We start from the raw sequence: 21652 nt of genomic DNA, 5'->3' as shown, positions 1-21652 counted from the left end.
AAAAGTGGGCACATCCTGGTATATGAAGTGTTCATTCATGCCTGTCATTGCCATCAATTGTTGCCAATATTTATTGAGTATTTATTGTGGGTCAAACAATATACCAAATGCTTTACATACATCATCTCATTTGTCCATCACAAAAACCCTATGAGGTAGGCAACATTATCACACCTGAGTTATAAATGAGCAATTTGTGTCACAGAGCGGTTGGATACCAGCCCACACAGAAAGTAAGGGAGCAATAGAGTCAGTATTTGAGACTAAGTCAGTATGACTTCCAAGCCTGCCCACTCAGTCTTTGTGCTATGTTGTCTCCCGTCACACACTCATACACACACGCTAATACACATACACATATACTCACACACACATGAACATACTTACATACCTACGCATGGATGTACATACACCACACATACTCACACATCCACATCCTCTCAGATGCACAGCCACACACACATTAATACACATAAATACATGCACATAGACATATACTCAAACACACACACACCACACACAAGTTTCTGGCTCCTGCCACCACCTCCACTTTGGCAAAAATTCATGCTGTCTCACAAAATTAGGGCTCGGCAAAGAAACATTTGCTTATGTGAGTCAAGCATCACACTTCCATTTGGCTGCTGAGCCCTTCCTCACACACAAGGAAGCCAGAGGCAGGGCAGGATGCCATTGTGCCAGGTGAAAATGTCTCACGGTATTAGGCCACTTTTACTGGGTACTGCTCAACCTGTACCCAGTGGAAAAAAAGAAAGCTATATCTGATGTAGTAGACTGATGCCTTGATTAGTGAATTCCTGGAGAATAAACTCCCTTTATAAGAAATGGAAGTCTGCTCATTTGTTTTCACTTACTTTTTAAGAATACACTTTACTTATTCTGCACAGCACAGCTGCTCTGGTTTGCAGCTGCATGACAAAATACCTCAATAAAAAGTTTTTGTTTGTGTTGGCCATCTTAAGACTGCTTGGGGATAATTCTAGGCTGAGTTATGAATGCAAATATGAAACAGACTGATTTCCTAGAATTGAGGAACTGAAAGACACTGAAAGACTGGGGTACTTTGGTACTAGGTCTGATGTCGTGGTCAGGGAGGTTTCCCAGAGGAGGTGATGCTGAGCAGTGTAACAGAGAGTTAAGATCCTAAGCCCCAGCTCCACCCCTTATAAGCCAAGTGATTTGAGGCTAGTTACTTCCCTAAACACCAACTGTCTCACTTATAACTAGGGTGATAATATTTGGCTCATGGTTTTGTGTCTCTAGGCTTTCGGGAAATTACGTTCTCCTCTTCTCTTTCCACTATCCTCTCTTTCCCCTTTATTATTTGTACTCTAATGCGGGGGGTGGCAGGGAGGGCGGGTAGCAAGGCTCACTCCTCTGGCCTCTTTGAGTTTCTGTTTACACTCCTTCCCTTGGTTACCTCGCCTTCAAGCCATGTCTCATCCACGCTCCAGCCTAATCTCTCCTACATTTTCATCTCATGCTGTACATCTCCAAATGGACACCGTGCCCAGGCATTTTGTATTCAACAAGTGCTCAGCCAAATTTTTATTTCTTCCCTAAATTACCTCTTAACTTTGGAATAGATAATTCTTTCAAATAGGGCCTCTAGTCTCACAGACACCAAACCACTGAGCCGGCTTTAACGCTTTTTTTCCTTGTTCCTTATCAGTCACCAAATTCTGAGTTCTTCCATTGAAATGTATTTGGTTGGAGCAAACATAGAAACTGAAATGGCTATAATAATTGTGTCAGTGGTTTTTCAGACGAACAAGATTGTTTCCTTAATATAGATTTATTATTTTAAAATTAAAGATGTTTCTGTCCTCCAATATGAAGTCAATGGACCATTGCATAGTTAGCTAAATTGAGTCTTTACTCACAGTCATTCCCACTGCAACATCTTATACACAACTGCCAAATTAACCTCATACTTCCTGCTTAAAATCTTCAACTGGCCTCCAATGCTTCTGAATAGCATAAAATGTGGAAGCCTTCTGTTTAAGGCTCTCTCAAGTCTGTTGCCAGCCTATCTTTCAGCCTTTTTTTCCATTAGTCCAATTCAGTTCCCCAAGCTCTCCCTAAAGGAAACTCCTTACTATTCGTGGAATCAAATGAGCTTTTCCTGACGCCAAACCTTTGCTCATACCATTCTTATCTTTTCTCATATTTTCCCTATTGCATTGATATTCATTTGTCATATTTAGCTGAATCACTAGGCCGTTAGCCTCCTCCACCCCAATTGACATGTTCCTTTTTCTCTTTTCTGAACCCCCATACTACATTGATTGTGGCATGCTCACAGTATTTATCATGTAAAACCTCTCTCCTAGGTTACAGATTCTGGAACACAAGTATTGGCCCTTTTTTAGTGTGCTTCTGAGTACTAAGTGGCCCTCAATTTATTAAAAACCTTTGATGTAGTCATTGGATGGTTACTGGGACAGCGGTGGGAGCCGTGTTTCCTAACCTCTGCCAAAATCATAGATCTATTTTCTATTTTGTTGAATGTTTTTCAATTTAATTATATAAACATTGTTTTGGAATTGGAGAGCTCTATAGAGACTATTTTAGTCCCAAACTCTTTCTTAATCAATGGGTACATGAGTCCCTGAGAATACATAGCTGGTTTTTGGTAGGTCAAGTATGAAGACTCAGCACCACTGCTGACACCAAATGCAGCTGGGTCTCAAATCACCTCCCCAAATTGCCTAATTTAGTGTCCTCCACACAGAAGAAACCTTTGCTGACTGATTCCAACAAAAAGAATGTAGTGTGGTAGGGTAAGATAGGTAAGTGTACTTTTGGGAATCAGACAAACTGGATTTAGATTCTGGCCTGGTCACTTAGTAGCTGCACAGATGTGGGTAAATTGCTTACTTACACAGCTTGTTTCCTCATCTATAAAATGTGGACAGTTATCTCCACTTCATGAAGTTGTATTGGAAAAATTGTATATAATGTATATGAAGTGACTGGAACACAACAAATTGAGGCCAAAACAATCTTCAGTAAATTATGTTTGTATATTTAATTTTTCTTAATCATGTATAGATTTTTGTCATAGAACCTTTTTCTAAATTGAATAAATGGATACTGGATTTCTTTTTTTTTTCTTTTTGCAACATTCTGAGGAAATGTTGAAATTTCCTGGGAGTGGTATTTACTAAAAGTGTTACTAAAGAGTCCACCCAGTTATTGCTCATAAAAGTTCCTTTAAATAATGTATTATCAACTAAGTAGTTTGGAAGGTAAATGCTTAGAGTATTTAGTGTGGCTAAGCTGGGTGAGAGACATAATTTATTTTTTTTTAATATTTGCAGACCTCATTGTTTTCTTTGGATAAAAAGCTATTATATTCACTTAATAAAAACTTAGAGAGCTCTAAGTTAAGTCTTAGGCCTCAAAGTGAAGTCTTCTAACAGTTCCATAACTGGACTTGGTCTTCAACTATTTTTTATGATGCCACCTTGCCTTTCACACCAATTCTGTGAGCTCAAGCAGGAATGTACACTACCTGCCTATGATGGTGTGGCAGAAGGGAGTGGTAGTTAAGGTCATGGGAGGCTCTTTGGAAGAATAAATGAAGACCTGGTATTACTTCTAAAACACTGCTGGGCCCTGATATACTTTGTGTTTTTATGTCAAATGTGGGAGTAAAAATAAGGTGTTTTAATATCAAATATGAAGATCATATTAGATGGTTTTAAAAGCACCTCCCCTACCCCCCTTCTAAACTCTAGAATGTTTTAATACTGATAGGTCATGAAAGCCTATAGGAGTTCCTTTCCTGGAATCCGTACAGGACTGGTTCCAGCACTGGGTGACACAAGGTTCCGTTCAGTACAGTAAGCATGAGTTAGAGAAAATGTTGTCATCAAAACTGTTGTTTTCCTCCTTATAAAGCTCATACAAACCAATAAAGAGTCATCAGGAAGCATTTTGGAAAGGATAGGAGGCATGGATTCCACAGCTGGTCTGTGGACCAAGGCATAATTCCAAGTCAGGAATTCCATTAATTAGGTAAAGTGTTTGAGGGCATAGGAAACCTAGGCTAGGACTCTGCTAACCAGATCAGGTAAATTACTTAAGGGAAACATGTACTTTGAGTCACTCTCCTTGAAGATGAGTAAGTGGCTTTCTCATCAATGCCCTTTAGTGTTTTTGACAGAGACAGTCCTGGGCTAGGTGGATCTTCACTCTGACCAGCACCATATAGCTCTGTGGTTCTCAACCTGGCTGCAAAGTAGAATTACCTGGAGCGCTTTAAATAATCCTGATGCCCGGTCCTATCTCCAGAGATTCTAATTTAACTTATCAGGTTTAGCTTGACATCTGGATTTTAAAAACACCGCCTCCCCTGCCCACCCGCCCCCCCACCCCCGACACACCCCATGCGATTCTAAGGTATGACCAGCCTGGCAAACCCCTGGCATATACTTAAGGTCTTCTAACAAACCTTCCTCTTAAAATCCACCATCCTACCATTTAGCTTTTTAGCTTTCTGGCGCCCGGTTTTTGTTTTGTCATCTTTCTCCCGGCCCGACACACAGGCATACTCCACAGGATGGTGACTTTCTATCTGCAGTCACACTACAATAGTCCCTAAGTAGAATTCAAGAGGTGTCCTTGGTATATAAGAAGAACCCTGGAGACGAAAGCGATTCTCATGCAAACATGGTAAAAACAATGTTCACTCCCTGCTGTGTTTCTTGACCTGTTTTCTGGGGTCGTTTCCCACTTGCTGTTTTCGTATTACAGAGTCTCCTAGGAGACAACACACTGTGGTGTTTATTCTTCCATCCTCCTGTTGGCATTTGACAGACCTCCTAGTTGAAGACACCACTTCCCTGGGTGGGCCCTATTTCTCAGCTCCGGGAGCAAACAAATTCCACCGCACCTACAGCTCAGCTTTGCAGCACTCAAGTGCGCTTAATTTCCACTTAAACTAATTCAGATTGCCGGGGAGCAAAGCCTGCGCCACTTAACCATTCTGCTCTCTCTTCCGTTCCCCCCATTTTTTTGTTTACTTAAGAAAGCAGATATTTACATTTCCACTTGGCGGCTCATTGCAGCCCCCCGCCCCTCCCACCCCGCCCCTCTCCCCCCTCCCCACCCGCAGCGTCCAGCGCCGGAGAGCTCCTCTCCTTGCCCAGGATCCCTCTTTCCTCTGCTTGGGTCCCCTGAGGCCAGTGACGATGGAGCCCCCGCCCTTACCCGGCCCAGCACCTGGTGTGAGCAAAGTCCTTCTCCACCCACCTCTTTTGGAGATTCAGAGCCCTGGCCCCGCCCAAGGCGCTAATTTAACTCGAATTGCAGAACTACCGGGCGCTGCTCCTACTTCCAGCTCCTGGCTCGAGCCTGCTTGGTTTTAACCTCAGAGACCGCGGAGCCCCGAAGCCGGATCCCCGTCCCCGCGCGCTATGAGTCCCGCGCGGCGGAGCGCCTCCGCCGTGCTGCGCCTACTGGGCGGGCTGGCCCCGCCGCTGCTGCTGCTTCTCCTGTGTCCTCCGCCTGCGTCGGGTGAGTGGGGGTCGGGGACCCCCCCCACGGGGACCCCCCCACCCCACCCCTCAGGCTAAACCTTTAGGCAGTGTGGGAGGGGCAGGGCCCGTCTCTACAACAACCGAAAAGTCGGCGGACCAGGGTAGCTGAGGGGTGTCGGCATCCCTAATTGTTCCCGTAATCCTCTACCTTTAAGGACCAGCGCTCCTACTGGCACGATCCCTGGGGACGGGAAGAAGCTCTCCGCTGCTAGCCGGCAGTTAGGAAGCTTGCTGTGCTGGACCCCAGCTGGCAGGGTTTTAGGAGTGAGGCGTGGAGGGTAGAGGGAGCAAACACCCGGAAGCCGAAAGGTAGGGCTCGAATAGAGTGAATCCTCAGCATCTCCTTAAGGGTGGAAGACCAAATAGTTGACCACTCTCACCTCTCAACAGGGTCCAGTCGTGTACAGACGTGGCGCTACAAGTTTGCGCGTCATCTCCAGGTGTAACGTTCCAAGGGGACGTCTGTCTTTATTGTGTGCCTAGCAACATTATGTATGTGAAAGTCTAAAACACTATATATATTATATATATGTGTGTGTGTGTGTGTGTATATATATATATATATATGTATATATTAGATAACGAAGGACAGGAATTTATTTTCGACTATTTTAGTTTTGAATTAATTGACAGACAGGAAGCCTAGCAAGTTCTCGGTATGTCAGCTGAGCATTGGATGGAAATGTTATGTGGGCATAGAAAGCCATTGCTGCTTCCCTTATTCGTCTTGGGAAAGGAATGCTGCAATGAATTGAAAAGTGGTATTTCCTTCAGTTCTGTTTTTTCCTCCCTAGGTGACTGCGGCCTTCCCCCAGATGTACCTAATGCCCAACCAGCTTTGGGAGCTCTTACAAGTTTTCCCAAACAAAGCACAGTAACATACAAATGCAACGAAGGCTTTGTAAAAGTTCCTGGCAAGGCAGACTCAGTGGTCTGTCTGAATAATAAATGGTCAGAGGTTGCAGAATTTTGTAATCGTAAGTTTTTCATTTCATTTTAGAAAAGTTATGGGAATGGAATGTTTCTTAAGTTTAATTTTATCCCTCTTTGCAGTGACTGGTAATTGATAGTTTTCTAGCATTATTAATCGCCAGGTTATACCTGTTGGCACTTCACAATCTAGCTAATTGACGGCATTGCTTTCTGGAATAGGTCCTGCCCTTCGTTAACTTTTTTTTTTTTTTTTTTCCCTTAACACTGTAACTCTTGAACTGATTAATAGCAAAAATAAACAATAGGTACTGTTTAGGGAGTAAATTATATATAACTACATTTGGCAATTACCTTGAGAAACATAACAGAGATCCTCTGTTTTCTTAAATTTCATTTTGTAAAGTAGGACTTACCCAATACAACTCTGTAGTGATATTTTTTTAAATTCTCAATTTTTATCTCAAAATCTATCATTATAGGCATAGCCCTAGATTAGCTTTGACATATACAAGTAAAGATAAAGGTAAGACTTGATTCCTGCCTTTGAACAACTTGGAGCAATGGAAGCTACAGTAAAGATAGAAACTGCCACAAGTATTTTTTGAAATCAGGTGTGAGATCAGCTTTAACTTTTTATCTATCCATGATACAAGGCAGGAGGTTGAAGTACATAAGTCTTTGCACATGTATCATGTTTTAGAGTTTATGACTCTTCTGCATATAGTACTTCATCTAATCCTTCCGACAACTCCCTGAGGTGAGTTAGGGACTTATCCACATTTTACAGTTGAGAAAGCAACCCCCAGTTAAACAACTTCCTTGAGATCAGGAACTCCCTTATGCAGGGTGGAAACTTGAGTCTTTTGACTATAAATCCAGTGCCCCTTCCACTATACCATGCCACTATAAATTCACATTTGCCTGGATGTTTACAGTTTGTAAATACTTTCAGGTACACCATTGGCTCATCTGATCCTTGTCCCCATAGGTTGTTCTGAGGATTAAATGAGTTTATATGTGTAAAACATTTAGAAGCACTCAATAAATATTAGCTATTATTGTTAACTATTATCGTTGTCTAGGACACTAGCCCAGGGATCTGGAAATACCAGTTCTCATCTACCCCTGTGCTACATGGGGCAGGGTAAGGGAACTGGCATTAATTGAGTCAGTTCCAGAACTATGCCAGGTAACTTAAATGAGTTATATTTTCTAAATTGTGGGCATAGTGACTTCTATGTACCAAATCTACTTCACAGGCCTCTAGTAACTAGGAAATGAAAATTTATATGTGAATATGCTTGATACACTGTCAATGCCATAGTGACATTAATATAAATACCAAATATGTACAAAGAAGTATAGAAAAAGGAGTGATATAGGACCAGATAATTAAACATAGGTTATAAAATAAAGTGATATTAATTTTTTTGTTGTTGCTTTTGTTAATAATTTTAGGTAGCTGTGATGTTCCAACCAGGCTACTTTTTGCATCTCTCAAAAAGTCTTATACCAAACAGAATTATTTCCCAGAAGGTTCCACTGTAGAATATGATTGCCGTTTGGGCTACATAAGGGACCATTCTCTCTCAGGAAAACTAACTTGCCTTCAGAATTTTACGTGGTCCAAACCTGATGAATTTTGTAAAAGTGAGTATAATTTTTAAAGAGTATTCTTAATCATATGGTGTTTGGGGAAAATAGTGTTTCTTCCTTCACTCATAGTGGAAGTCTATGTGTACATGTTATTATTTAGAATGATTCTTAAATGAACCATTGGAACCATTTTATTTTAAATTAGGGAAACTAAATACTTGTGAGCTACAAATATTACTTTACTCACTGATTTCACATTTAATTAGTTTAAGGTTACCTAAAATGAAATAGTGTATAGTCTAAATATGTTGCTTTCTCGAAACTGATAAAATGAAGGTATCATTTAAATAGTCTAAAGATAAGTAATATCAATGGTTCAGATGATGAATTTGCATAGATGTGCCTGAAAATTGAATTAAAAAAATCAATTTGTATTCTCTTCTAGAAAAATCATGTGCTAACCCTAGAGAAATAAAAAATGGTCATGTCAATATAACACATGACCTATTATTTGGATCGTCCATCCGTTTTTCATGTAATACAGGGTAAGTTTGGATATATGAAACACTATATTTAACAAATGGAAAAACAAATTAGGATTTAAGATGGAAGCTTTTAGATTTGTGGCCAGTGTTTACAAGCTAGTAGCAATAAAACCACCCCTCTGTTCAAAGATCCTTTATCATGAACTCATCACAGTTAAATTTAGTAAAATGGGGCAAGAAAGGAAGATTTCTTATAATACCACCAAAATTCTCTCAATGGTTAGATTTCAGTACATATGTGATTCATTATAAAATTTTAAGTGTGATTTGTATAGGACAAAACTTGTGATAAGTTGATGATCCTTGGAGAAATTAAATCCTTTCAGTGTTAAATATGAAACCAATCTTTACCTAAATAATGAATTTGCATTTGCTTTTTCTGTATGCGAACAATCTGTTATAAAATATCATGGGTTAAAAACAATTATTCCTAGTGTGAAAATATCATTCTGACCTAAGATCTTTTATAAGTTCTCTATGCAGGGAAAAGGAACTTACTCATTGAGTATTGTCAATGTCTCAGGTGCTGCTAAAACCTGTATACTCATTCTCTCATTTAATATCTGCAAATTGAATTATGATATTTTATTCTGTATGTGTATCCCTGTTCTTTATAAAACTATCAGTATCACTTGTCTCCTGTACTAAACATAGATGTTTGGATCACTAGTATCATTAATATTAAATCTGGGGGTACTTTGAACCCTTTAAACCCATTCTATTATTCTATGGCATCTGTAGTGATCTTTTAGAACTCAGAAATACAAAATATTTAAGCATCTGTATCTTTTAAAAATGTTTTAAAACACTTTACTATTTTCTAACATGTGCCCTACCCAAATTAAAAATACTTTGCCTTATACTTTTTTATTCTTTTTTTTCTTTTTAGTCGGTGAATATTTTTATTAAACTCTACTATGTAAGAGAAGCCTGGGGAGAGCTGCCGGGAGGCAGGCCCGGCAGCTGAGGCTTCTAGAGTAGAGACTCCTGGAAGCACATGGGTTTTCAGTTTCCTTCTGCTTGAGACGCTGCCTGGCAGCCCCAGGTTCCCAGGTTTTGTCCAGAATGAGTTTGTTCCTGCCACCTTCTCAGACAGAAATCTGGGTCTCTGGGCCAGTCCTGAAATGAGGCCCCTGAGTGGCTTTGGAACAGGTCCGCAACCTCCACTGAACTGATGGTCCATTTGCTTTGAAGTCACCTCTGCTTCAGCCCACAGCTGGGTCTTTTCCTGCCACATTTTATTAGGAAGATAAAACTATGTACAGGCCACGTCGGTGTCGGGGGTGAGGGGCTCACTGGAATTTCTACAAGGAGGCCCACAGCTGGAAGAAGTTCTCTTGTCCACCTGGTGCCTGGAAAAGGGCCAGGTGCGGCCCACTACTCAATTCCTTCTTGCTTGTCTTTGATGGCCACCTGGAATCACTCTTCCAGCAGGGAGAGCTCACTAATGAGATCTGTGATGGCATTGGCGAAGGCCTCCTGGGGCCTGTAGTCCCTCTGCAAGCGGATGATGATCTTGTGTTCCAAGGTGGGGGGAAGGGTGTGCTTTGTAGCCAGCAAACAGCACCTGTGGGTCCATAAGCAGCTGCGATTTAATGATGTTTCCTAGAGTGGTCTTCCTTTTTGACGGTGAACAAACAGGCATTGGGTACCTTGGTGTCCTTGTTAATGGTGATCTTCTTTTTGCCCTCAAAGAGCAAGAATGACTCGAAAGTGGGAGGGGCATTCACCCTAGCATCGCAGCCACCTCCAAAGCTGCCCTTTTTTATTCTTTAATGTCACCCTTTTAGATATAATTTTTTCTTTTCCTTTAAACTGCCACATGGACTTTTATCAACTATTGTTTTGTCTCTATCTACTGGTGTCATAAATATTTTAAGATGATATTCTGGAGAATTTAAGGGAAGTCAAATATGTGTGAATGGAACTTAACTTTTTTTCTTCCCTCATTGTTTTAGGTACAAATTAGTTGGTGCAACTTCTAGTTACTGTTCTCTTGCGGGAAGTACTGTTGAGTGGAGTGATCCGTTTCCAGAATGCCAAGGTAAGACTGAAAAATTCTAAGCACTCAGGTGTGGGACTGAATAATTAATAATAAATTGCTTTCTGCTCTTTAAGAATAACCCACAGTATGTATTTGTAGTACCCTCACCTTCCAATGTGTGTGTGTTTTATCTAATTTAAAGATCTCTATTAGTAATGCTTCTTAATTTATTAACTGTGCAGATAAAGGATTAAAAACAAACTAAGGTTTATATTGTGCTTGGTCATCTTACCATTCCTTCTAACAGTCAAGTAAAATAAGTATGGGTTTTTTTCCCCCATAATTTTTAATTTTATGGATTAAAATACTGTTGACCAGAGGGTGTGTATGACTTGATCCTGTATGCCAAAATAAGAGGCAAAAGAAGGCATTTAACCCAGATCTCTTGATTTCAAACCCATAAGTCTTCTAACACCTAGTGTTACCTGTGTGTTCCTTTAAGGATTATTAACTGAGGTAGTTATGTAGAAGTGTTTTAAAGTGGTATTTTTTTTATCATTAGAGAAATAACCTTATATAATAAAGAAGAAGTATGGTTTCTGCACTTGAAAATCTTATCTTCTCAAGGGGGGAATAGGACACAGAGATAATTTCCTAAATGGATATATCAAGTTAAATGTATGTGCATTAGAGACATATGTCTACCTGAAAATTGAGAGGAGTAAATATATGTAATATTCTAAAAAGTAGGCTTTATTTCTCTCGTTGTCATTAAAGTTATTGCTAAGTGCAAGTTTTGGGGGTTATTAGGAGCAGGAAACTAGAGTAGATGCAGTGTAATTTATCAAGCATTTATTGACTGATACTCTATGGTAGGGAATGTGTGGAGTCAACTGATATGAAGACAAATAAAATGAAGCCTTGCCAACCAGGAGTTTACTCCAGCCACACCCATCTGGCGCCCCGCCCTCCTATAGCTACTATTTCTCCCTTTTTCTCATTATTATTTTCAAATATCCATCATTACTACCCACCATCACCTTTCCTATTTCCACCATCCAGTAAGGGGTGCTGTAAATGATACTGAACCAAATATGGAAAGCAAGCAGGAGCTGGACCGTATCTTTTTCTAACACAGGCAACAACTTGTCACAAAGCCTGGACAAGCGGTCTCCCAGTTGAGGCCAATATCTTTACAAGCAATTGCTGTCATGAGTGTCAGAAATGTGGACACCAAGCACGTATTCCAGCACAGAAGAGCTTTTGCACTGCAAACCCACTTTCTTTTTGTGCTTGCCCACGGCTAGGCCGGGTCCTACTCTCTGTCTGGTATCTTCAACTCTGTGGTGAACAGACTGACGTTCATACTTTCCTCTTTGATTCTTTTATCTGTCTCTGCAACTCAGCAACCACTGACATCTGAACCCTGCAGGAAAGAACCCTTTTTCCTCAGCAACCCCAGTGTCTTCAATTATCCCTATTAAAGCCCTACTTCTCCTAGGGTTGATTTTCCACATAACTTTTCTGTTTTGACAATACCAAAAACATCAAGTGGAAAGTATAAATTCTTAAGCAATGAGCTGTTTTACCTCAAGTATGCATCCCTGGCCTCTATCAACACATGAGACAGCATTGATGTCCATGTGTGGATGTGGATATGGAGGTGTGGATATAAAGAATGAATGAACAATGGACATATTCAAAAATTATCCTTGGTTATACATCAATCAAGAGTGATAGTTGTTCACGTCTGAACAAAGCTTCAGTATCAGAAAGATCTGTTTTCCTCTCTCTCTGCCAGTATTTTCTTTTTCAAAAATAATTTTAGTAGACTGCTAGTACATGCTAGCCTGGAATCAATCCCTGCTATATAATATCTGTCGTCCCGGGCCCCTCTCTTTATCTTCTCACTTCTAATCACTAAATCATTTTCCTTTACTCCTTAATCTATTTCTCAAACCTGTGTTTTATCTTCCACCTATAACACTTTTAATATAGTTTATAATCCATTATCTGGACTATTGCAATAAGGGCCACGCCTAATATTTTCAGGGCCCAGGACAAGGGTATAAATGGAAGTCGCTGGCCTAAGACCCAGCCTTTCTCAAGTCAGCGCCCCCTTCTTGCACTGTGAGGGGTCTCTGATGCGTGTAAATGGATAGCTCGGCCTACACACCCAAGTCACGTCCCCTGTAACCCTTATCCCCACTCCACTGAACTTTGGCCTAAAGGTGAACACATCCACAGTATAGACCATCCTCAAGAATATGGACCAGGAGAAGACTTGAAAGGGATGTTGGCACAGGGAGTTCTGGGTGCCAGTTCCTGGAGCATGATTTAGAATGGGGTGGGGGAGGAGCTCTCATTGAACATATCCCCTCAGCCTGCAGATTCCCCATCTAGTAGAGAGAGGCCCAGCCAGAGGAGGGCCAGAGCATGGCCTTTTAAGATGTGGGAGCTAAGGCAGGAGTCCCATTTGCTCAAGTTCAAAAGTTATACTGATTGCAGTGGCCTCCAGCCTCCATTCTTACACTCCATTAATGTTTCATCTATACTCTACCCAGTGATCCATCTAAAACACGAATGTGACTTGTCTCTTTCCTTCTTAAAGCTTATTAGTGTCTCTTCATCGTGTACAAAGTCTAAACTCCTTCATATAGTGTACAAGGCTAGACATGGTCTACCTGCTTCTCCATGCTTATGTCTTGCCCTCATCCTTTGCAAACTTCTGTAGCTGTCCAGATACCTCAGACTTCTTCATGCCCCCCATCATTCCTTGTGACACTGCCTCTGCCTGGAATGTCCTTCAGCCCCTTTTTTGCTTAGGTTTTTTTTTTTTTTTTTCTTAAGGGTCTATTCTTGTAGTTGTCTTAGAAGATTTCCCTGACCCCCCAGGCTGGTTAACTGTCCCTCTTCTCTCTTTCCACACCACTGTGCATGCTTTTGTGATAATCCTCACCATTTTGTATTGAAATGATCTCTTTGAATGTCTTTTTCCACTGTATTTTAAGACAGAAGAACTGTATCTTATTCGGTTTTGCACTTCTATTTATAGAACAATGCCGGGTATGTATTAGGTGCTCAGAAAATGTTGGAACTGAACTGATGGTAATATGTGTTGTCATCGCCCACCCAGCCCAGTGTAAATCAGATTAACTTGTTCTTGTTCCTTGCTTTGATCAATGGCCTAAAAGTAATTCGTAAATTGCTAGTATTCTCTGGGTACTTAAGAGTATTTGTGTAATATAATTTGATGTTCACATGTGATCACATTGCTTTCCTGCTTAGGAAAAAAAGAGAGAAAGAAAAACAACTTCATGGCTCCAGAGAATGTGGAACCATTTAATTTTTTATCAGGGCAACTGCCAGGGAGAGGCTTCTTTTTATAATATAACAAGCAATACTCTGCTTGTATTTGTTTTACAAATTCAGCTGCTTAGTAAGATTTACTTTAAATAAAAGGCCAAGAGTTAACACATGCTTAAAAAATTTTACCCTGAAAGTCAAAGTCTAATCCTGACATTTAAAATCTTTTGCTCTATCCAAAATTCCTGTTTCCCAAGCTTGCCACTTACATTCCCAACTCCTTTCATTTGGCATCGTTTCTCCTTGGAATGAAAAGCAGAGCCCTCTTCTCTGGTCTAAGGAGAAGGGTACATCTTAGGTTTAAACTCAAGTCCATTTACTCCCTAAATGGAAATCTCTGCCTTGCTTTCATCTCACCTCTGAGATGAAATGTTTAATTTAGAAGAATAAGTTTTTTCTGTAAATAAAATCTTTAACAAATTTTAGTCTTACTTGTTTATAAAAATACTTTGCCAGTTTAATTAATTTAAAATATGTTGGGTTTTTTTAAAGAAATTTTATGTCCAGAACCACCAGAAGTTGACCATGGAATGATTGAAGAGAAACAAAACAGTTACGCATATAGACACTCTGTAACATATAAATGTATGAAAGGCTTCACCCTGCATGGAGAGAGCTCTATCTATTGTACTGTAAAAGATGGCCAAGGAGAGTGGAGTGGCCCCCCACCTGAATGCAAAGGTAATCAGTTTGCAGAGTTATATTTCTGATTTATTCTTGCCCTTAGGTCTATATATGGGCATCTGAGAGTTTATGAACTCCCTGAGAAATGAATGTAAAATGTTATACATATGCGTATTTGCATTCTTCTGGGGGATACAGTTTTTCATCAGACTCTACAAGGGGTCTATGACTTCCAAAAAGGATGAACCACTGATGTGGAGAACATATGGTAACATATAAATAAGTAAATATAGACATAACCTTTATGAATATGTATACACACACACACACACATACACATTATATGTCTCATGTTTTTAGTGAATTAGCTTAAATTTGCTGTTTCTTACCATGTTACTTTCAGTAAGTTAATATAGATATCTCTTTGTTTATACAAAGAGTGTATAAAGTGGTTTATTTTATTTAATTGGGAGAGAATCTTAGATTGAACTAAGGGATCTAGATAATGATTATATATGTGTGACAACGCAGAGAAACTCTTGCCTACCTGTTGACTTCATTGAATTATAGTATATTTGTTTTCTGCCTCCAGAATTTCTGTCTTATTGAGAATGCTCTCTTCTTCATCTTTCTAGACCTCTTCTTCCCTCAGTGCTTTTTGATACTTAGGCTGTACTCTCAGAATATTTAGAATTGCTTTTTAAGTATATTTTTGGAGAGATATTTAGAAGATCAATGAAGCTGGGTTATAACATTGCACAGGACCAGGAGGTGGCATTTATTTAAGCAGTGTCATATTTGAAAGCCAATATAATTCAAGCAAATACTACTTTTATAATTATACTTGAATTCTATTAGCATGAATTTTTAAATACTATTGCTTGTTAATAATAGTTTTTTCATATAAATGGTATACATAAATATAGTAAAGTAATATTAAAACCATGTCGATGATTGTATAAAATGAGAAGTAAAAGTCTCCTCCAGTCCTACTCTCAGAAGTAGCCACTGTTTACAAATTTTTGTGTTTTATTCTAGAAAATAAATATACATACACATATTTCTTTTTTTAAATCATACTCATTGTATGGATATATTATTTATTTAACCAGTCTCCTATTGAAGGGAATTTAGTTTTTGTTCTAGTTTTTTAAAAAATTATTTTACAAAAGGTGCTACAGTAAATATTATTGTATATCTGTTCATTGTACATGTGTGCAAGTACATTTTTTACAATAAATTCCTTGCACTGTAATTACTCTATATCAAAGGTATATGCAACTAAACTTTTGAAACATTAACAATATTGTTTCCAAAGAAACTGTACCAATTTACTGTCCCACCAATACTGTATCCTTGTTCTCTGCACCATTAATGAAAATGGTTATTATGATATGAAGATGTGATAGTATAAGTGGTGAAAATTTCATTTAATTGAATTCATTTAATTGTGAGTAAATTTTGATATTTTAAAATTTAGCCATTTGATCCACTTCATGTTTACTTTCCCCTGTTTTATTAAATCATCAGTTATTTAGAGCTTACAGCTCTATGGTAATGCCCAAGGAAGTCATGGCAGGCCAGTGCTCCCATGACAATAACTACAAAACCTGGGTAGATTTTTTTTTTTAAATCATATTTTAAAGGCATAGGTTGTTCCCTCAGGGGAACAACTAGGGCTGAATGAACTAAAATTCCTGGGGGTAGGGAGTGAAGGCAAACCATTCTGAGGCCCATCTGGGCTGAGGATCCATCTTGACCCAGATAAAAGACCATTGCCAGGAAAGAGAGACTCTAGCAAAGCTTTCAATAGTTGTGGTGAGCTAGGATAATGCACTGGAAATTGGAAGTCCTCAAATGCTGACCCAGTTTTTCCCAAGAGCCATTTGCTGATTTCTGGGAGTGCAGGTGAGACTGGGGAGCTAGACCCCAAGCTTATGGTATTTGGACAACAAACCCATCACAGGAAGAGGCTTGTATCAAGCATACAGCCAGTGTCCTCCTTACGACATTTAAGCTCATTTTGAAGCTGTGTGGGGAAGGAGGCTACGTTGCTGGACTGGGGCACTGCTGAAGGACAGACTTGGCTCTCCTGCAGTCTCTCAGGGCTGAGGAAACAAAGATCCACCAGGCTGTCAAATCAAAAACCCAGAAGGTCCACTTCCAAGGAGCAGAGACAAGAGCAGAAGTAGACTGAGTCTTACAGAATCAGTCCCTCATAGGCTGAGTCCCTCATAGGCTGAGGATGTGATCACTTCAAACCAATCTGCCTATCAGAAAAGGAGACCCTCCCTTTGGTGGATCATATCATCTGAATTGTATGGCATATAATAAAAAATTATTAGATATGGAAAGAAGCAAGAAATTATAACCAAATTAGGAGAAATGAAAATCAAATAAAAAAGATCTGGATAATTGAGTCAGCAGACAAGGACTTTAAAATAAGTGATTAATATATTTAAGATGCTAATGGAAAAGATAAATAGAGAACTTCAACAGAGAATTGGAATCTATAAAAATAGTGTAAAATAGACATTCTGCAATGGGAAAATATAATATCTAAAATTAAGAGCGCAATAGATAGGTTTAACAGTGATTTGGATGTAGCAGGTGACAGTATTGGGAACTGAAAGAAAGGTTAATTAAAACTGGAGAACAAAGAGAAAAATGAATGTAAAATATAGATCAAATTTAAGAGACATTTGAGACATGTTAAACTCTTCTAACATATGATAAAAAAGAGGGGAGAGAGAGAGAGAGGGAGGGAAAAAGAAGAAATACTCTAAGAGATAATGACTGAGAATTTTCCCAAACTGATGAAATACATCAACCAACAGATTACAAAAGCTCTCAAGACTCTAAGCAGAATAAAACCAAAACCACTTCCAGGCACCTCACAGCAAAACTTTGGCAACTTAAAGCAATGATAAAAGCACTAAGAGACATTGTTTTCAATTCTCGTTTTACAAATGAGAAAACAAGCTTAGAGAAGTTGACAACAGTCTCTAGTATGTGGTCAAACAGGCTTAGGCACTGCTCACTACTGCCTTATGATGGAGATTGCATAAGCAACCCAAAGTCAAACAGGCACTGAAGATCTAAAATTTTAATGTTAGATTTGTGACTCTCAGAATAGGATCTTCACAGAATTTTCACTTCAGATATTTATTATCTCACCTAAAATCCAAAGAGGAACTAAACTAACCTATGTAAAGTTGGTAACCAACACAAGAGGAGAAAAAGGGCGTTATTTTTTTCTAATTGAATTTATTGCTTTAAAAAAGAAGTGAAACAAAACAAGTTCCCAAGGTCACTAACATGTCCTGAAAGCTTTGGAAAAAGTAACTATGTTGTGATTATCTTTGTTGGTTCAAGGTAGCATCCTGCCAGTTCTTTGGTCTTGGCATGAGGGAAAGAAGACAATTTATGAGAAAAAGTATCTTTATTTGGGTTGTGTCACAGAATGAGATCACTGCCAACTCTGACTTTGGTTTCCTTTTTCACATAGAAAACAGTTTTAAGAACCTCAACACTACTTGGGTGTAAATTCACTTTAGTTGCCTAAAGGTATAATTTATTTCAAAGCAAAGACAATATAGCATTTCAGTTCTTTGGGAAATACATGAGAATACTTGGTTTCCTAAAAATCATATTTAGTTGTTTGTGGGGAAAGAGAAGAGTCATAGAGCAAACAATTGGTTCCTAAATTTTAACTTGGACAGCATTATTTAGCTAATTTTTTAAATAACATTTTTCCTCCACAGAAACTTTTCAAATTTACAAAGTCACACCAGCAGTTCAGAAACCCACCAGAGTACATGTTCCAGCTACAAAGGTCCCACCAACTCCTCAGAAATCCAGCACTGTAAATGTTTCAGGTACAGAAGCCCCACCAACTCCTCAGAAACCCACCACTGTAAATGTTTCAGCTACAGAAGCCGCACCAACTCCTCAGAAACTCATCAAAATAAATTCTTCAGCTACAAAGTCCCCAATAGTTTCTCAGAAACCCACCACTGTAAATGTTTCAGCTACAGAAGCCCCACCAACTCCTCAAAAACCCACCACCATAAATATTTCAGCTACAGAAGCCCCACCAACTCCTCAGAAACTCATCAAAATAAATTCTTCAGCTACAAAGTCCCCACTAGTTTCTCAGAAACCCACCACTGTAAAAGTTTCAGCTACAGAAGCCCCACCAACTCCTCAGAAACTCATCAAAATAAATTCTTCAGCTACAAAGTCCCCACTAGTTTCTCAGAAACCCACCACTGTAAATGTTCCAGCTACAGAAGTCTCATCAGCTCCTCAGAAACCTTCCACAGCAAATGATTCAGCCACAACAGCCCCAAATTCCCCCATATCAAACACTGTCTCTACAGCAGCTCAGAATCCCATCATGGCAAATGCTTCTGCATCACAGGCCACACCAACAACCCAAAGATTCACCATGGCAAAATCTTCACTTACACAGAATCTTAGAGCAACACAAAAGTCCACTGCTGTACATACCCCAGTGACCAAGAGTCTCCATGCAACACAAAGATTGACCTCTGCTCATGTTACAGCAACAAGGAGTCCAGCTGTTCCCAGGGCAACAACACGTTTTCATGCAGCAAGCCCACCTAAAGGAGGAGGAAGCTCTCCTTCAGGTCAGTTGACTACTCTGTTCAGGTTTCCAAGTATGGATTTTATGTGCTATGGTGGAAATTTCAAATTGATTGGGATTATAAGATTATATAGTCTCTGGTTTATTGTAGGCAGAGTTTCTTCATACTGATGTTCTGACTTTCTTCAGAGGCAGACTTGGATTGTGCTAGGGCACACCTTTTTTTTTTTTTTTTTTTTAGATTTATTTTTTTTTTATTGATTAATTGATTGATTGCTATGTTGGGTCTTCGTTTCTGTGCTAGGGCTTTCTCTAGTTGTGGCAAGTGGAGGCCACTCTTCATCACGGTGCGCGGGCCTCTCACCATCGCGGCCCCTCTTGTTGCGGAGCGCAGGCTCCAGACACGCAGGCTCAGTAATTGTGGCTCACGGGCCCAGCTGCTCCGCGGCATGTGGGATCTTCCCAGACCAGGGCTCGAACCCGTGTCCCCTGCATTAGCAGGCAGATTCTCAACCACTGCGCCACCAGGGAAGCCCTAGGGCACACCTTTAAGAAAGAAACATTTTGCAGTAATATAGAAAAATGTTGTGGCTCCATAAAAGCAATGCTAAATTAAGGTCGGTGAAGAAATTCTGTTTTTTATGTTAGCTTTAGGGAGTCACTGAATTCCTCAAGACCCCTCAAAGGACCAAATAGTATAATCCTTAAGGTTTATTTCTGGGTCTGATTCATTGACAGAGACCCATCCCTCAAGCATGCTAAAGGAACTCTCCAGATTCCCTAGAGTTGCTAATTTGGTAAAGCACCTTAATAGTGTCTTCTAAGTAATTAAAAACAAGAGTTCTTTGAAATAGTTCATATTAACCCTTTAAATGACAGTTTTCATGAAAGCAGAGTAAAATATGCTGTAGATTTCAGAAAAACCTGTTGAGTGAATGAAACCCCTCTTACTAATTAATGCTGTTTCAGACCACCTGGATGTCTTCTTGTTTTATAACTTGCTTAATGTATAGCTATATTAATAGACATTCTTGTTCTCTAATAGAGATAGGTGCTTTTTGTTTGTTTGTTTAGTTTTTTGGAAAATCTCAATAGGACTGAGCCAAGAGATAATTTTTTGAATTATTTTAATTTTTCATTGATGTCAACACACAGAAAACTGTGTAAAATATACATATAAGGCTTAATAACTTTTCTAAAGCAAATACTGGTATAACCACCACATATGTCAAGAAATAGAGCATCGGCAGCCCCTCACTTTCCAGATGCCCTGTCGATTCTGAACTCTATTCTCTGACTTCTCCAACCAGTGAGACTGTGGCTTTCTGCTCCCTGCACCAAGTGGCCTAGGGATTTCCCCCTGCTGCATCCATGCAAATCTCACTCCCTGCAGCTTACCCCTTGCCTGAGCTCTTCAGCTTTGATTAGTTTCTGTCTGAGTTACTTTGCTCTTCCATGCCTTCAAATCATTGTTATTGTTGTTTTTTTAATATTTTGTCCAGATTCCATAATTGCCATGCTCAAGTTCATTTGGCTATTACCCAGAATCTTTAAGAACTTAAAACATTACAGGTATTATTGTTGAAATTTCCTTTGTATGTTTCTTTTTTCCTTTAGGTAAAAGGCCAAATACCCACAAATACACAAACTCTCACTCCATTGAGTTCCCTTCTTTAAAAGGGGAACTTCAATTCCTGCCTTCTTTCTTAAAAAAAATTTTATTGAAGTATAGTTGATTTACAATGTTGTGTTAATTTCTTCTGTACAGCAAAGTGACTCAGTTTTATATATATATATGCATATATATATCTTTTTCATATTCTTTTCCATTATGGTTTGTCACAGAACCTGCCTGCTTTTGATCACTCTTCAGTGGCATCAGATAGTTGTGTTTTTTAGAATCGTGTTTTATACATTGTGACCATACTTTCATAATGATTTCATACATTTAATAATGGTTATCTTGAGGCCTATTTTGCCATTACCTGAATATTTTTAGGAACTTAAACATTACAGATCTTACTGTTAAAGTTTCCTTGCACATTTCCCTGCTCCCATTTCTCTTGCTCTAAGGCAATCACTGCAAGCTTCCTCTCTGTGTTTTTATTCTTATGCTACATGTATGTCACCATAAGTAGTATATATTATTTTTTTTTTAATTTTTATTTTATATTGGAGTATAGTTGATTTACAGTGTTGTGTTAGTTTCAGGTGCAAAGTGATTCAGTTATATACATACATATATCTATTCTTTTTCAGATTCCTTTCCCATATAGGTTATTATAGAGTACTGAGTAGAGTTCCCTGTGCTATACAGTAGGTCCTTGTTGATTATCTATTTTATATATAGTAGTGTGTATATGTTAATCTCAACTTCCTAATTTATCCCTCCCCCCAAACCTTTCCCCTTTGGTAACCATAAGTTTTATGT

At 39.1% G+C, this 21652-nt stretch overlaps 1 protein-coding gene and 1 pseudogene across 5 annotated transcripts in view; one reads left to right on the top strand and one right to left on the bottom strand.

The window, feature by feature from the left end:
• The first annotated feature begins 5208 nt into the window (after window positions 1-5208).
• CD55 (CD55 molecule (Cromer blood group)) overlaps window positions 5209-21652 on the top strand; it is a 28305-nt gene continuing 11861 nt past the window's right edge. For 3 of the 5 annotated variants that reach the window (XM_057549291.1, XM_057549304.1, XM_057549288.1), the window contains exons 1-8: window positions 5210-5541; window positions 6359-6541; window positions 7956-8147; window positions 8539-8638; window positions 10597-10682; window positions 14481-14669; window positions 18377-18490; window positions 19181-19264. In XM_057549291.1, the coding sequence (XP_057405274.1) occupies window positions 5442-5541; window positions 6359-6541; window positions 7956-8147; window positions 8539-8638; window positions 10597-10682; window positions 14481-14669; window positions 18377-18490; window positions 19181-19264 (1048 nt within the window). In that variant the 5' untranslated portion in view covers window positions 5210-5441. Of the gene's footprint in view, window positions 5542-6358; window positions 6542-7955; window positions 8148-8538; window positions 8639-10596; window positions 10683-14480; window positions 14670-18376; window positions 18491-19180; window positions 19265-21652 lie in introns of all 5 variants that reach the window. The other 2 variants (XM_007163937.3, XM_057549297.1) reach the window with 2 other exon arrangements.
• Window positions 10016-10588, bottom strand: LOC103013463 (DNA-directed RNA polymerase II subunit RPB11-a-like; annotated as a pseudogene).

Source organism: Balaenoptera acutorostrata, chromosome 1 (genome assembly GCF_949987535.1).
Source record: "Balaenoptera acutorostrata chromosome 1, mBalAcu1.1, whole genome shotgun sequence".
Taxonomy (NCBI): domain Eukaryota; kingdom Metazoa; phylum Chordata; class Mammalia; order Artiodactyla; family Balaenopteridae; genus Balaenoptera; species Balaenoptera acutorostrata.
The sequence above is the reverse complement of the archived record's forward strand: the minus strand, read 5'-3'. Positions and strand labels throughout refer to the sequence as shown.